Consider the following 16,279-nt stretch of genomic DNA (forward strand, 5'->3'; position numbering starts at 1 on the left):
GGGGGGGGGGGGGGGGGTGGCGATGCACAGAGGCAGCGTGTCTGAGCGTAGTTTGTAATCTGGGAAGCTGCGCGGGAAGTCGGAGGAGGTGTTTGGACTCCATACGGTGGGGGACAGGTTGCACGGGAGGCTTTGCAACAGGGTGGCACGTTGCAGGCAGAGATCTGGAGCACCAGCCTGTGAGCCGCCCGAGTCCCTCCCCAGGAGGCCCGAAGCACAGGGTCGGGGAAGGGACAGGTGGGGGGGCAGAGCCAGCCTGAGCCAGGCCTGCCCGTCCCGGGGTTGGGAGGGTTGCCTCCCACGCGGGTGGGGGCCCTGAGGGGCCAGGCAGAGTGTTCCGGAAACAAGCCCTTCACGTGTTTCCACTGGTCTGTCACCATCACCCAGCTCCTTCTCTTTGGGGGGACAGATGCAGGGTAGCGAGATCCTGGGGAGGAGGTGAGGTCTGGGAGGGGCTGCATTGGCTTTGCCCAGCATCATCTGGACCTCGAGGTCAAGGGCAGTGGCACCTTCACTATCTAGAACCTGGTTTGCACTGTCATCTGTGGCCTCCTTGGAAGGGGCCGGGTGTCAGACAGGAGCACGCAAGCCGTTTGTTCAGGTGCACGTTGCCCGGTTATTCACTCCGGAAGCTGTGCCTGGAGCTCGCGGTCTGGGCACAGTTGCCTGTTCCGCCCCGGGTCGGGGTCCTGCATGAGGGACTGAGCAAGTGTCGGTGAGGACAGCGGTTGGAGGAGCATGCTGCCTGGAGAAAGGGGGCGGAGCAGCAAGGAGGTCTTCCCGGAGGAGGTGGCATCCCAGGAGGCAGAGTGTGGGATGACCGGGTCAAGGGGCAAGGGGTAGAGGGACATCGAGGCAGAAGGGACGACGCATATGGAGCCCAGGAAAAGGAGTTTGCAAGCTTTCCGCGCCTGGGCGTGGCTGACCGTGGCATTGGTGGAAAGGCAGTAGCATTCGGCGGTGGCCTGGCCTCCAAGGCAGTGGCCTGACTCTGGCAAGTTAAGGAGTGTTTGCCCTGCTGCTGGCTCAACAGGGATAATGCCAGCCCTTCACGGTTGCTTAGGTTGTGGCTCAGCCCAGCATGCAGGGTACTTTTCCTGACGGGCAGGGCACCCACCTGACGGGCGGGTGGCGGCTTCCAGCTCTACCCAGGCTTTCGGGCTCCCGAGTGGCCCCACTGCGGGCAGAGCCCCTCGAGTCCGGTCCTTCCCGGAGGAGCAAAGCCTTCTCTTCCGGGGACAGGACGTTTCCGGGGAGTCCTGGGCATGAGCGCCACCAGAGAGCACAGACCCCCCCCCCAGCCCCGGGGGAGCCCCCGCCTCCAGCCAGATCGCCAGGAGAGGGCTAGGGCGCGGCAGAATTCTGGGCAGGACCGAGGAAAGATTAGGAGACTTTTCTCCTGAAATTCAAACAATTGGACAATCTGTTCTGGATCGATTTAGAAGCAGTGAAGTGGGAAAAAAAAAAATCAGAAAATATAGTGTGAAAGCTATTTTCTGTCTCTCTCAGTTGGGAAGGGGGATGAGCAGTTTATTTGCGGACTGTCCGAGGCCGGGGCCGGGGCCTCTTGCCTCCTCGCCACCCGTCCCCCCACCGCCTGCCGCCTCCCGCTCCGTGCCCAGTGCAGGGCTGGGCAACCAGGGTCTCAGAGGGGCACCGGCCCTGGCCCCGGCCTCCACCGGGGGGCCGTCAGTCTGCAGGGGCCTCAGGCGTGGGCGTCGCCAAGGTGGGCGCCCTGAGCTCGCCCCCTCCTGTGCCAGACCCCAGGTGGGGAGGCATGCAGAGCCCCGCTCTCCGCTCCAGACGGAGGCATCCACGTGCCAAGGACAGGTGTCTGTCTAGTTCAGTTCTGCATCTTCAGGGCTGGAGTCAGGAGTGGCGCCTACTAGGTGCTCACTGAAAGTTTCCTGCCCGCGAGATGAACGGGAGGGAGGCAGGAACGGAACTGGGGGTTTGAATGGAGCGACCTGCTCACGGTCCCATGTCTAGTAGCGGAGGTGAGGGCACTGGAACCAGATCTGTCTCCCCAGTACCTGGATGTTCCCCGTCCCCCCATCCCTGAGGCCAGGAGCTAGGTCCGGGACACCCAGGGGGCCTCCCACCCACCACCCCTTCCTTTCCCAGGCGTGGCCTAGCCTACACCCCCTAACACACCAAACGTGGATTCATTTTTCACAGCTTGAGCCAAATGCTGACCGTTTTAAAAGAGGCTTGTTCCGGGGCGCCTGGGTGGCTCCGTCAGTTAAGCGGCCGACTTCGGCTCAGGTCACGATCTCGCGGTCCGTGAGTTCGAGCCCCGCGTCGGGCTCTGTGCTGACGGCTCAGAGCCTGGAGCCTGTGTCAGATTCTGTGTCTCCCTCTCTCTCTGCCCCTCCCCCGCTCACACTCTGTCTCTCTCAAAAATAAACAAACGTAAAAAAAAGTAGCCCGTTCAGTGTGAGGCCAGAGCAGCACAGAGGGGAGGGCCGGGGGCACAGATTCTCCCAGCTTCCCAGTCTGACTGTCCCCCAGGAGAATGGCCCTCCGGGGGCCGTGGTGAGCTGAGTTCTGTGGGTGAAGGGGTTCAGTCAGGGGCCAGATCTGCCGGGAAGTCCCGAGTGTGGGCGGAGGGCGGGGACTCCAGCATCCGGTGGGAAATGGGACCAGCTGATTCCAAAAATGGTCTCTCCTCTGCTTTTCCCCCAGGCCTCGGGAGAGGGGGAATTTCTCTGCGGTTTCATTTCCGGAAAGCGGCAGCCCCCCCCCTCCCCTCCACTTCCTCCCCATTGCCCAAGGCCAACAGCCAGAGGCCCAGAAAGAACCTTGACTTGGAAACCAGACCTGCTGGATACCAGCAGCTCAGCGGGCCCCCCCCCCCACCCCCCGTGACCTTGGGCAGGTGACACAACATCTCAGTTTTCTCATCTGCAAACTGGGAGCAGAAGCCCCGCCTCCTTTTTGAAGCTTAAGGGAGGCGGCCTTTGTCAAATGCTGCCCGAAGGCTGGGTACGTAGTAGGTGCTCAAGAAATAGTCTCTTTCTCCCATTTCCCCCGTACAGAAGGCCAGTGGTTACATACAGGCTAACCCTTGCTTGGGTTCTGCCTCCACAGCCTGGATCCCCTGGGCTCTTGTCCAAGGAGGGCCCCCCCCCGACTGACCGCGTGGGGCGCGGGGAGGGGATGCCGCGGCACAGACAGCCGTGTGAGCCCCAAGTGTAGACGCCCCCTCCCTCCGCCGTGCCGGAGATGGGTGCATTGTGGCAGGTGTGGCCAGTTGGACACTGTGGAGGGAGCCCCGGGCCAAGAATCTAGAAACCTGGGTACCAGTCCCAGGTCTGCTTCTAATAAGCTATGTGACCCGCCCCCCCTAGAAATGACAGCCCCTGGGAGGCCTCTCGTGTCCACCTGAGGCTAATCATCCCCCTTGGAGCGCTTCTCAGGGTCACGTGCGACGACCTCACCTAGGAGAACACGTAACCGCTCTAAGCAAACCTCCACGAAGGATGCGCAGAGAAGAGGAGCCCTGTTTCCTGGCCACCGACTGACCACCCGGCACGGTCCTGGGTTCCCATATACGATCTCATTTAATCTTCACCCCACCCCCGCGAGCCGGGACTAGCACCCCCCTTCGCAGGGAAGGGGGAGGCGCAGACAGGCTAAGGGGTCCCAGGGCAGCCGTGCGCCCTCCCTCAGGCCAGCCCGCACCCCTGTCCTCTCTCTGGCCACCCTCTGCCAGGCTCGGGCCCGGCACCTGCCGCCTCGTAGAATTCTGCCCTCCCCAGCCCAGCCCTGGCCGGGCTTCCTGCTGGCGGAGCTCTTTCATGAACGCTTTCGGACGGGACCTCTCCGTTCCCCAGAAATCTTTGAGCCCATGCTCCCCCAGGCGGCACGCTAATTAGACCTCCATAACACTGTTTACCTCGATGTCAACCTAGGCCATAAAACTGAGCGAGTTTCTCGCCGTTATGAGCAATGTTCCGTCTTGAAAAGCAGGGAGCCGGCCTTGCTGGGCAGGGTTCAGGCCGCAGAGGCCCCGTGTGAAGGAGGTTCGCCCTCCGGGGGGCCAGACTCTGCCCTGTCGCTGCCGGGGTGAACCTGGGTGGGCCTCCAGGGCCGGGGGGAGGGCTGCGTAGGCCTGAGGCGCCGGTCTTCCCCGAGCGGGGGGGGGGGGGGGGGCTCAGAGCAGTTCCCTGCGATTCCAGAAGCCCGCTCTTGACCCCACCCCTGACAGAGCCGACCACGGTGACCTCAGGCCTGAGAGCTGGCTTGTCTCCAGGTCACCTAAGACGATGTGATACTGCTGTTCCCCTGGACAGGATGGGGACTCGGGGAGTGTGTCTGAAAGGGGCGGGAGGGCCTTCCCTCTGTCGCGGAACCCCTGTGCCTTCCACCCCTCACGGGGGTCTGGTGGCCGACCCCTCACTCCTCCTGGGAGGTCCGTCGTGGGAGGGGCTGGCAGAGGGAGGCCGCAAAGCCCAGGGGAGGGGGGACCACGGGGCTGGGGATGGCTGTGGGGCGCACCTGGGGGTGCCAGGGGCCCCGCGAATGGAGATGAGCTGGAGGAGGCTGTCCAGGTCTGGGTCGCAGGGGTGAGCAGCGTTTCGTAAGCGCTCGGGGAAGATGGCTGGGCGCCGCTTCCTGCCACCTTTGGGAGTGTCCCGTTTCCCCGGCTGTCGGCTGTCAGGACACCACCACCAGGGAGCCCTCTTAGGTGTGGAGGGCCCCCGGTGAGGCCAGAATCGGGGCTCCCGTGGGGCCAGACCGGCCAAGCGGGGGGTGGCAAAGATGCTCTTCCGAGGGGCGTCAGGGCCTGGCTGGGCTCCTGCGGGCTGCTGGCTCACCTCCCGCTCCGGCGGCTTCGGTGCCAACTATGCGGAGCGTGGGCGGCCGGCTCGTTAACCCCCAGAAGCGGAGCGGGTCCCGGGGTGACTCGGGCAGGGGCCCCCCCCCACCCCAGACCAGCGGTGGCGGTGGGGGGGTGGGGTTCAGAGCGCCAGGTCGAGTGAGGGAGCCAGCGCTCACGCACCCTCCCCGTGGTCTCCTTTATGGTCCCATTTGCATAATTTTGAACTTGATTGGCCTGAAGGCAACTTCGCTTAATCACAGCTGACAAGTCTCTGGTTGCAACAGCAGCTGCTGTAGATTAGCCGCCGCCAGTCGGTGCTGAGGTTTGTTAGAACCCGCTTGGCGGCCCCGCCCCCCGCCCCCCCCCCCCCCCCAGTCCCTGCTCATCAGACCCGGAAGGAAGGAAGGAAGCAAGCAAGCAAGCAAGCGGCAGGGCCCGGGGCCGCCTGGAGAGGCCGCTGCCTGCTCCCCAGCGTGTGCTGCGGCCCAGGGCCTCTCGAACTTGCAGGTGCCGGCCCGGTTGGCAGGCGGGGCGGCCCAGGGGCCCGTGTCTCCAGCCAGCTCCTGGGAGGTGCCCCGGAGGCTGGTGGGCATCGAGGCTGTGACGCAGGGGCTCAGTGGCCCCGGGCCGCCTGGTTTTGTTAATAAAGTTTCATTGGAACACAGCCTCACCCACGTGCTCGGGATGGGGTACGGGGCGACGATGGCCGGGCTGAGTGGTTACAATGAAGACCAAGCGGCTCAGAGGACAGGTGCCTTAGGCCCTTTCCAGAAACCATCTCCTGACCTCTGACCAGCCCAGTGGTTCTCCTGCGTGAGCGGGTGTCAGAATCCCCCGAAAAGCCTAGCCGGCTCCCCGGTGGGGCGCAGGGCCGCACTCCAGGCACCCCGGCCCAGCCACCTTACCACAGTCTGCGCGCTTCTCGTTCTAGTGCACGCTATCCTCAGTAGACAGAAGGGGACGCCTCGGGTCCGAGAGGTCCCTCGATTCTCCAGGGTCCTGAGCTGGTAGAGGCTCTGACTCTTCCCCACCACATAGAGCATCCTCGATGTAGGTGCCTCACCCCAGGGTGAACGTGCCCAGGTGCATCACACCCCGGTTACTTGGCTCGGTCAGGGTTTTTAACGTTTATTTTTGAGAGAGAAAGAGAGCGTGTGAGTGGGGGAGGGGCAGGGAGAGAGGGGGACACAGAATCCGCAGCCGGCTCCAGGCTCCGAGCCGGCAGCGCAGAGCCCGACGCGGGGCTCGAACCCACGGACCGCGAGATCGTGACCTGAACCGCCCCCCCGCCCCCAGGCGCCCCTGTCCCGGTCTGTTTTGAATCTGGGTTCCACGCTGGGGCCGCTGTTAGTAACAGCAACGCCTGAGCAAGTCACATGGTGCTCTCATCCTCCTTGGGTGGGAGAGCGCCATCATGGGGGGTCAGGGTCAAGGGCACGGCTGAGAGCACCTGGAGCCTCGCGGGGGCTTTGCTGTCTGCAGTGTGTTTGGTCACCGGCATCCGTTTGGCATCCTCTTCCCCTCAGGCACCCGTCCTGCCGTCCCTGGATCCCCTGGCGTCCCTGTGAATGGCCAAGGGCACCTCGCGCACGACTCGACCTCCGTCTTCCTCATTTCCCTGTGACCCGCAGCGGGGAGAGGCAGGGCGCCCACTTACAGAGGGGGACACCGGACCTCCCGGAGGCGGGTGACCTGTCCAGGCAGGTGCAAGGTGGCGTTGGGGTCCTGTGCCTGTGTCATGTCAGGTGGGCCCACCAGGGCAGGTCAGATTGTGCAGTTACACGGGAGGAGGGGTCATGACCGGTGTCCCCCGTGTGCAGGCGAGGAAGCCAAGGCACAGAGAGAGTTTATGACCAGGGAGTACTCAAGGGGACAGGACACTCACCGGGAGGAGGCTGGAAATCCACGTGGAGACAGATCCTTAGGGGCGTGGGAAAACCCCAGTGCCAGGCCAAGAGCCCGGGAGGTAGACCCGAGCACAGGCAGCCCTTCTGGAGAACTCTGCCAGGCCAGCCCCCTGCAGCCGCCCCCGCCCGTCACGCCTGAGGGGTTGGCTCCCCAGTGCCAGGGGGTTGGGACTATTTACAGTTGATGGGGGAGGGGGCATAATCTTTTTTTTTTGTTCAGTTTTTTAAAATGGTGCTTTTTAAGTGTATTTATTTATTTTGAGAGAGAAAGAGAGACGGCCAGGGAGGGGCAGAGAGAGAGAGAGAGAGGGAGAGAGAATCCTAAGCAGGTTCTGTGCCATCAGCACAGAGCCCGACGGGGGGCTCGAACTCACGGTCTGTGAGATCATCACCTGAGCCGGATCCAAAAGCCGACGCTTGACCCACTGAGCCACCCCGGCGCCCCGCGCGTTGATTTGACATTTTATTGCCTGGACTGCGGGCCAGGGAATGAGGTTGGCTCCTCCCCTGGTGCTCTCCCACTGTGATCCGTGCCAAACCCTCTTTTTTTACTCGTTTGTCTCCTAATGACATAATAAACATTCCCAAACCCGCCACCCAACGCGAGGGCTGGAACATTGGCCCCGAGGGCCCTCCCTCACCCCCTGCCCCCGCAGGACCCAAGCGTTATGTTCGCTCCCTTCTGTGCCCGGTCACGGCCACATGCCTCCTTCCAGAGCGCCTGTTCCTCTCCAGCTGTGTTTAGTCTCGGAAAGTGGACCATGCCGAGTTTGATCTGGGGACCTGAATTTCTCCCTCAGCCCTGGGTTGCTAAAATGCCCCGTGACGTCCGGGGTGGCTGTGTTCCAGTGTTGGGCACACCGCAGTGCATTTTCCCGTCTGTCCCCTTGGGCTGTCCCCAGGGCTTTGCCCTTCTACACCGCGCTACCGAGAACATTCTCATGCGTGGTCCCCGCGGGCCAGCAGGGCCGTCCCTGAGCCTGGGAGGGGCGTTGGTGCCCTTTACCTTGCAGAGCTGGGCACCCACTCTGAGGATGTGGTGACATCAGCCTCCCCCGGGCCTCCCCGAGCTTGCTGAGGACTCGGGTTTCCTCCAGGCGTCCTGTGTCCCGGCCCATCAGGCTGGCCGGTGGGTCCTGTCCTACGTAGGGTGGTCACAGAGAGTCCTGTGACGCTCCAGCCACCTGTCTGTATATCATGGTTCTCGGGATCTGGCACGCAGCGGGTTTGCTTTGAATCGTATCGTAAAAACGTCGAGGCGGGCCGGGCTCAGAGAGGTGCGGGAGCATGCCCAGGGTCACACAGCTGAGAAGTGGCCGAGCCGGGACCCAAGCCCGACTGTCGGGACCCCAAGCTCCGAGCCCGCCCTCCGGCTCCCTCTCCCCTTGGTAAACGCGTTTGTGGCACTGAAACAGCCCTCGTGTCCGTCCACCTTCCCCCTGTTCCTCTGCCGGGAACGCCCCCATCCCCTCACCCATCCCTCGGGAGGCCACTCTGGTCCGAGTCCCAGCTCTGCCACTGACTAGCCGGGTGGCCCGGGGGCCGAGTTGAGATGAGAAATGCCTGGTTCCTCACCTGTAAATCGCGGATAATCCCGACTCCTCCTGGTCCCGAGGCTACTGGCCCCCAACCCCGCCAGGCTGGGGCGGCACTTGCCCTGGGCCCCACGGCCCCCGCTTTCCCCGTGCTGGGGGCCTCTGCCCACCTGGGCCGTGGCGGGACACAGGGGCCCCAGCCCAGTCTGGACTTGGTGGCCCGCAGGGTGCCTGTTCTCCCAGGGGATGAGAAAGGGGGTTTATCTGTGGCGCAGCTCAGGCCACGTGGGGGTGCAAAGGTAGAAGGGAAGGGGAGGGAGCCGGCCTCCTTTGTGGCCCAGCTGTCAACCTTTCAACCTCCCCTGTCCCCCCGGCTCCTCGGGGTGGCCTGTGCACTCACCCAGCTCTGGCCAGCAGAGGACCGTGTGGACAGACGGAGGGGCCCCCCACAGAGTCATGGCCAGCACCTCCCTCCCCCCTCCAATGCAGGCCCAAGAATGCACGAAAGTGCCTGGCACACAGTAGGTCCTCAGATGCCCCCCCCTCCCCCCCGCTTCACTCGCTTTGTGGTCTCTTTTCCTGTCCCCTCCCCGCCCAGGAGCGCAGCCCCCTTTGTCGCTGGTGGTCTTCACGAATGATGCCCGTTGGCATGTCCCCTGTGCCCGGAGCGCTCACCTGGGCCCTGATAGGTGAACGGGGTCTCCTCCCCCTTCCTCTGCCTCCCCTCCCGTCTCCCTTTGCACCTCTTGGCCTCTGCCGAGCTGTGCTCAGTGCTGGAATGCTCTCTCCCCTAGGCCCACCCTCTCCTGGTCTGGACCGGGCCAGTTTACCTGTCAAAGCTCAGCTTCCCTGGGGTGCCCCCGACCCAGACCAGGTCAGCCCCCTCCCCTCCCCCCACTATCTGCTCCAATGCCCTGAGTCACACATGTGGGTATTTGGTTGCCTTTGTGAGGATGGGGCGGGTCTGTTCGGCCCACCGGGCTGCAGCCCCCAGCCCAGCATCATGCCTCGAATGGAATGGAAGAAAGAAAGAAAGAAAGAATGAATGAATGAATGAATGAATGCATCCGTGCATGCCTCCGTGGTCCCTCCCGGCACCCCTTCAGGGTGGGTGTGTCATCTCCACCTACAGGTGGGAATCCGAGGCTTCTCTGTGGCTTCTGTTCTCCCCTGTGAGGAAGGGTCCCGGGGCCAGGGCCCCGCACACCGAGGGAGGCCGGAATAGAGGCCCCGGCGTCGGGAGAGAAATCGAGGCCACCCTCCAGACAGGCGTTCCGCGGGCCTGTCTTTCCTCTTCCTGCCCTGACACAGTCAGTGATTCATTCTTCATGTGATATTTTTGTGTTTCTCCAGTGGGGAAAAAAAATGCCGCTGGGATTTCCAGGGGTTGTTTTAGCTCCATGGTGCCGCCAGATAATTCCAGGGAACAGACGGAGGCAGAGGATTGTCAACTTGCAGAGTGCCCCTCGATGGCCTCAGCTAAGCCCTCCCCTTAACCAGGGAGGAAACTGAGGCTGAGTGGGGGGGGGGGGGAGCCGCTTGCCCTGTGACCCGGGGTGGCAGGACTAGGACTTCCGGCTCAGCCTCCCTCAGCTGTGTGCCCTTGCCCGAGCCTCAGTTTCATCACCTGTGACGTGGGGAGAGCGGCAGTGCCTGCCTCCAGCAGTCGAGGGAGTACCGTGCAGGAAGTGTGCAGAAGGGGCCCAGGGCAGGGGCTCAAGGAAGGGGGCCACAGAAACAGGCCGAGTTGAGAACTTGAACCCAGAGCCCAGCTGGCTGGGGGGAGGACGTTGCAGAGGGGAGAGAGCCCTACCAAGGAGAAACTGGAAGAATGTGTTCTTGAGGGGGGCATTGGAGGAGACAGCAGTGGTTTCTAAGTTAATGGTAACCTGCACACTATTTTGGTTGCAACACCCCAGCATCCCACCCTACAGTTTGCAGAGAGCTCTCCTCCCTGGGTGGAGAGGTGAGCAGGTGTTATCATGCCCCACCCGGGTTCCCTGGCCCCAGAGTTGGGGTTTGGGGTATCTTGGCTAAGGTCGCTGGCTTCCACCATGAGGCTAATGCCCAAGGTCACTGGCGATGACGGTAGAAATCGGGACCCGGTCTCCATGGGAGGAGCAGGCATGTTGCTGCTCTCTGCCTGGATCTACGCTGTTTCTTCTGAAAGCCTGCTCTTGGCAGTAAGGTGAATCTGGCATCCGGACCAGCGAGTGTGGACACAGTTTCTACTCCTTGGGCAGCAAATATTTATTTAGCGCCTACTGGATGCTAAGTATGGTGGGGGCCTGAGAGGCACAGAAGTGCCCCCTGCCCCAGAAGCTTGCACCGGGCAGGGAAGCGATGAGCCAGCCGTCGGAGCGAAGACTACTGGCACTGACCAAAGGCACAAGCACAGCATGGAGGGAAGAACTTCAGAAATTCACGGCAGGCATGGTTTCAAACACACCGCCGTTTGCTAAGGGGGCACACGGGAAGCTCTAAACCGCCGGCTTTGGGAACAGTGGGCGACACCAGACAGGAGCCCCTTTTGGAGTACTTGCTAGATGCTAGGTGCTCTGCTGTGCTTCTGGTCCTTTCTGTCCCCAGTCCCCCAGCAAGGTGGGGGCACGGTTCCCGTCTCACAGACGAGGAACCCGAGGCCAGTGAAGTAACTTGTCTAGAACACCCGGCTGGCAAACGGCAGGGCTCGGATTCCAGGCCAGGTGACGTCACCCCCCCACCCGGCACCCACCGTGAGCCCGTTTGCAGTCAGACAGCCCCGGGTTCGGGTCATGGCCCTGCCACCTTCCAGGTCCAGGCAAACCATTTCGTCTCGCTAAGTTAGGGTTTTTTTTTTTTAATCTGAAAAACGGGGCCGACGATGCCTACACTCATTCACCACTCCTGCAGGTGTTTACCAAGTGCCTACTGTGTGCCAGCCCCGATGCTGCTTATGGCGACAAGCAGCAATGGCACGGTCTCAGCAGGGCCAGCTTCGCGGGGCTGCGATTCACGCAGTTGTCCTGCCGTCGCTGTCCAGAGATACCGACTTAACTTTGTAGCAAAGGCCCGCGTTTTCCGTTTTGCACCGGGCCCTGCGAATTATGTCAGCGGTCCTGGGTCCCAGCCCTTGTCCGGCTTGCGGCCCCGTGGAAGAGGCAGATGTGCTCAGAGGGCCACCGTGCCGGGCACGCCATGGAAACCACCATCTGTGTTTGAAGGAAAGGTGGACGGGCTTCGAGCACGACGGCAGGGGTCAAGGGACCCGCTCTGATCTGGCTTCACGCGGGCGTCTCGCCTCCTGGAGTGTTCATCCCCAGCCTTCACATCTCGGAGCGAGACGGTCACGGCCTTGAAGTGGGTGTCGTGCTGAAAACAAACATTCGCGAACTCGGGGTGAGGTCTGCGCCGCCAAGGGAGGGCCCTGGGAGCCTGGGGACCTGCTGGAGGTTAAGTCACCACTGCCACCGTGTGGGCTTACACGCGTGTGCGCGTGCGTGCTGCCTGGCGTGTGGACATGCTCATGGGTGAGCGCAGACAGGGCCCCGGAGCAGAGCGCGGGGTTTGAATCCGGGCCCTGCTCCCTCCCCCCCCCCCCCCCCCCCCACCGCCTGCACCCTGGGAAGGGCGTCAGTACAGCCTCGGGTTGGGGCGTGGCTGGAAGCGAGTGAGCGCCTGGGTGACGCTCATCCCCGCCCTGGGGACAGCCCTCAACAGCTGCCAGCTGCTGCCTCCCCATTAGTGCCAGCGCCTGTCTCTTGGGCACCTGCCGCCCTCAGGAAGGTCTGTGAGTCCCCAGAGGGCCCTGCCCTGGGGAGTGCTAATCCATAGTGGTCCTACCACCGCTAGAAGTAGGAAGAAGGTCCAAGCTTAGCCACTAACTCATGGTGGGATCAGTTGCTTCCTGGCTCTACCCCCCAGACCACAGTCCCGTGGCGGCCGGACTGTGTCCGACTTGCTTATGTCTGCCCTGCACTGGGTTTGGCCCCCAGTGGAGCCCATTAGGTATTCGCTGAACGGGCCTCCAGAAGAGGGGCCTCTCCCCGGACCGTGGGGTGGGGCTGGGGGGGGGGGGCGTAGCCGAGGCGGCTGCCCAGACCAGGTGGCATTTGAGCTGGGCCTCGCGGGCTGGCCTGATGGGGACAGGGGAGCCGGGGAAAGGGGTGCCCAGGGAAGGGCCAGGCGGAGCAAAAGCCTAATCCTGTGCCCTGATCTCCGACACCGGGCGCCCAGGAGGCCAGGGCGGGACCTGTCCTCGCCCTGCCGTGGGCCTGGCCTTGGAGGTGCTCCTTCCACCTCGCCTGCCCCTCGTGCACCCCTGCGGGGGAGGGGCACGGTGGGACACGTATGCGTTGGTGACAGGCATGTCACTGGTCACGTGTTCTTTGTTCCCAGTGCCGGGAGATTCCGGGCTCGGGTGGCCAGGTCCCAGGGGCGAGGCCTGCGTTCCCATGGTCCCCTCTCCCGGTTTGCAGTCAAGGCAGGGCACCAAGCACACAGGCAGCACGGTCCTGTCCACGCTGGTGACGGGGGAGCCCCCATGACAATCCTGAGGCAGGGGCAAGGCCGGAGTTTCAGGAACCCACCCAGGGGAGTGAGAGAGTCCGGGGGAGAAAAGCTTCCTGGGAGACGGACGCCCCAGCCGAGCCTTGAAAGCTGGGCCGAAGTTGTCCGGCTGTAGGAGAGGGGAAGGGTGTCCCAGGCGTGGGGGGAACAGTATGTGCAAAGGCCCAGCGGAGAGGGCTGACAGTTGACGAGCAGAGAGAGTAAGGAGGTGGGAGCAAGGCCCAGACCGTGCAGGGCCTCAGGAGTGAGCGTAGACTTGAGCCCGGGGCTGGCAGGACTCCCGAGGAGGTGCGCTGCTGGTCTGATGGGTCCAATGGGCCCACCAGGACCTGGATGGCTGTGCGAGGCTGGGACGGAGGCAGCCTGCCGTTCGCCGGCTCTGTGTTGGGCGCTCTGATGAATCACCTCACTCCCTTGTCACAAGGGTCCTGTGGATTAGATACTATTTTTATCCCCATTCTAGGTCCCAAGAGACCGGGGAGCCTTGTCCCAGGCCACTTGGGGTGTGGTTACAAAGGCGGAGCCAGGACTTGGCCCCAGACGGTGTGGTCCAAGCTCCGGCACCCAACTTCCAGGCCACGCTGCCCTTGACCCCGTCCGGGCGGGAGGAGGCGCTTGGCCACGTCCAGTGGGGGAGGGTGGGGTGGCCTGAAAAGGGGCCGGTGGACGCCCAGAGAGGATGTGGCATCTCCGGGCGCCCGGCCTGGGGTGGCTTTGGCAACCCCGTCAGCACAGCCCCCAGGCCCTGCCCCTCGCCCCTCCCTCGCCCAGCCTGGCTGATGAGAAAACAGATCGCTTGTTGTTCCCGGGGGCACTTCATTCACCCTCCTCAGCTCTGTTTCTCGCCACATGCCCTCCCTCTCCTCTCCAGCCTCGCCAAATTCGGTGTTTAAAAATAATCCTCGAATCTGGGAACAGCGGTCCCCGGCTGACCCGAGGGGTGGACCGCAGAGATGCGTGCCCGACTCGTGATTCTGGATGCGGTCAGAGCTCAGGGGAGTCCTGCTCATCCAGAACGTTCTCCCAGTTATTTGAGTTTTATGGCTGGCCAACGAGCCATGTACCAATTTCCAAGGAGATAGAACCCAGGACAATAAATCTGATCTGTCTGTGGGAAATGGGCTCTCTCGGGGGTGCCGGGGAGGACCTGGAAACTCCTGCAGGTCCGAGATGGAGAGCAAGATGTAGGCCGGGTTGGCCTCCTGTCTGAGCCGCGAAGGCTTGGGCTTTGTAAATGTGGGTCCTGTGGATCGCGTCACCCCTGCGAACAGACCAAGGAGCACAGCTGGCCACCGAGGCCACGGACCTTCCAAAGCCACTTTCTGACCCGGCCGGGGACGGCTTCTGAGTTTTGCTGTCTCGTTAGAAATGGAATTTTTATGTAACTTCCCGCGTGACGGCAATGGGTATTTCTTCCTCCACAGACTCAGCCTTCGGTTCCGGCACCTGAGCTGCCCCCAGCACCCGGGGAGGTAGGGCAGTGCCCCCTCCGTGGGCCCCCGCGCCCCCACCCACAAGGCTGTGGCTTCCGCTGCCCCCTCCCATCCCCCTGCCTTGACTCATGCCCAGGCAGCCCCGGGGTGGGGGTGGGGAGCACGGCCGGGCCGTGGAGTCTGAGCAGACTGGTTCTGGACGGGGGACAAACGTGACCGCGGCGCGTCCTGGGCCCACACGCCCGCAGTCTGCTGGCCCCGAGGCCAGCTTCAGTACCCCTCTCCCCGCCCGTCCCAGGCGGGCCTGACGGCCCGAGGCCGGTGTTGGCCAGACTCTGGAGCCCAGGCTCCGTGGCCGTGGCCCCCAGCTGGCCGGGCCCCGGCCCAGGACCCTCATGGCCTGATGGAAGAGAGCATGGGGACCGGTCACAGAAGGTAGAGCTGCTGGGCGTCCGTGCCCGGCCCGCGCCCTCTTCCCTGTCCCTGGAACCCAGCTCGGACCCTGTTCCAGAGTGGGGGTGAGTGAGTGGGTATCGAGAGAACCGGTGAATGAAGAAACGTGTTAACGCTTTAATGAGAGAAGTGATGGAACACGAGCGGTCTCTCTGGGGTCAAGGCAGGCCTCCTGGAGCCACTTCTAGGGTGGCACAGGCTTTGGGCTCCCAGGAGTGAGAGGAGGACACAGCCCCCCCCCCCCCCCCCAGGATATGGAGGGCTGCGTAGGGGCAGGCTTGGCAGGAGGGAGTGCAAGGCAGAGGTGGAACCCCCACCCCTCCCCAACCCCAGGGTTCATTCAACAAACCCACCGGCCCTTGGACTGGAGGCCTGGCTCCCAAACTGGGGCCACCCCATCCTACAAGGGCCAGGGCCCGGGAGTCTGGAGACCCGTGTCGGCCCTCCATGGGCCTCGGCTTGCTCACCTACAGAATGGAGCCATGGAGGGGCTGTGTCAGGGGACCTGTCACTCCCCACCCCCGCGGTGCCTTTTCCCGGATAGATCCTTGGGTTTCCTAAGTGCGGATCCTTGCTAAGCACTTTGAAATGCTTTAATCTCCTTCATCCTCCCAGGAGGGCCCTGAGGGAGGCGGGGAGGAGGCCCAGGCTCAGAGCAATTAAGCAGCTTACAGCCCGTGGGGCTCCGGTGGGCGGTGGGCGCAGAGAGGCCCGCAGGAGAGGTGGGGGGGCCCTTCCCCAGGGGCTGACGCGCCACGTCAGCCTGAGTCACCACCCCATGAAGGTGTTTCAGCTCTTACACTCACGCCATCCCCCACTGGCTCACGTTCTAGAAGAACAACACCCGGCAGCCTCGGTCCACTCCGCTGCCCGCGCTCCGGGAGAGAGGGAGGCCCGAGTGGCCGGCCGGGCCCAGCCGTCTGCTCCCTGCGTTTGGCCTGGAGTCCGGTCCTGTCTCCTCCCTGCCAGGTGTCCAGCTTCTGGGTTTCCCAGGGCGGCTTCCCGCTCTGCCTGCCACCAGTCAGTGGGACTCAGGGTCTCCTCGGACCCCAGCTGGTGCCCCTGTGCCCTCCCTGATGGGCTGGTGAGCTCCGGAGGGCGAGGACAAACCAGCTGTGATGGCCCCGGGCGCGGGCCCAGAGCAGGTGCCCCAGGACAGTCTGGGGTGGGGGGCGGGTGCGGGTCAGAGGGCCATTCCTGTGGACTGCACCCTGCCCTTCCCGGTCCCCTCTTGCAGAACTGTGTTTTCTGGCAGCGAATCTCTATGGCGTGTGCCCTGCTCTCAGACCTTCCCCCGGGAGGTGGAGGGCTCCACCAAATGCGGAGACAGGATCGCACGGACAGCAGAACCAGGATGGAGGGCGCGAGGGCCCCCCAAAACCTGGGGGTACAGCCTGGCCGGGAGGGCGCGCGGGGTCTCCACGGGGCGGGGAGGGGGCTGGCCAGGCCTTCTCCATCCTCACTTTGGGTAGGCTCCCAGGTGAGCGCCCCTCACGCCTCAGTGCAGATCCCAGCCCTTCCTGGGGCGATTCCCACGGGAGGGTCCGTGGCAGGGTCCTGGGGCCACCGGCACAAGCC

At 63.5% G+C, this 16,279-nt stretch overlaps 1 protein-coding gene across 5 annotated transcripts in view; it reads left to right on the plus strand.

Moving 5' to 3' along the window:
• SHISAL1 (shisa like 1) overlaps positions 1 to 16,279 on the plus strand; it is a 140,246-nt gene that overhangs the window by 66,666 nt on the left and 57,301 nt on the right. Inside the window, exon 1 of one of the 5 annotated variants that reach the window (XM_040490594.1) lies at positions 12,009 to 12,032. The exons of 2 other annotated variants lie outside the window; for them this stretch is intronic. Coding sequence is in view for 2 of the 3 variants with exons in the window: in XM_040490591.1 (XP_040346525.1) it covers positions 12,134 to 12,254 (121 nt within the window). In the remaining variant the exon portion in view is untranslated. Of the gene's footprint in view, positions 1 to 12,008; positions 12,033 to 12,052; positions 12,255 to 16,279 lie in introns of those variants that run through there. 2 more of the 5 variants (XM_040490591.1, XM_040490590.1) reach the window with 2 other exon arrangements.

The sequence above is a fragment of the Herpailurus yagouaroundi genome, unplaced genomic scaffold (genome assembly GCF_014898765.1).
Source record: "Herpailurus yagouaroundi ecotype Mexico unplaced genomic scaffold, PumYag 182, whole genome shotgun sequence".
Taxonomy (NCBI): Eukaryota; Metazoa; Chordata; class Mammalia; order Carnivora; family Felidae; genus Herpailurus; species Herpailurus yagouaroundi.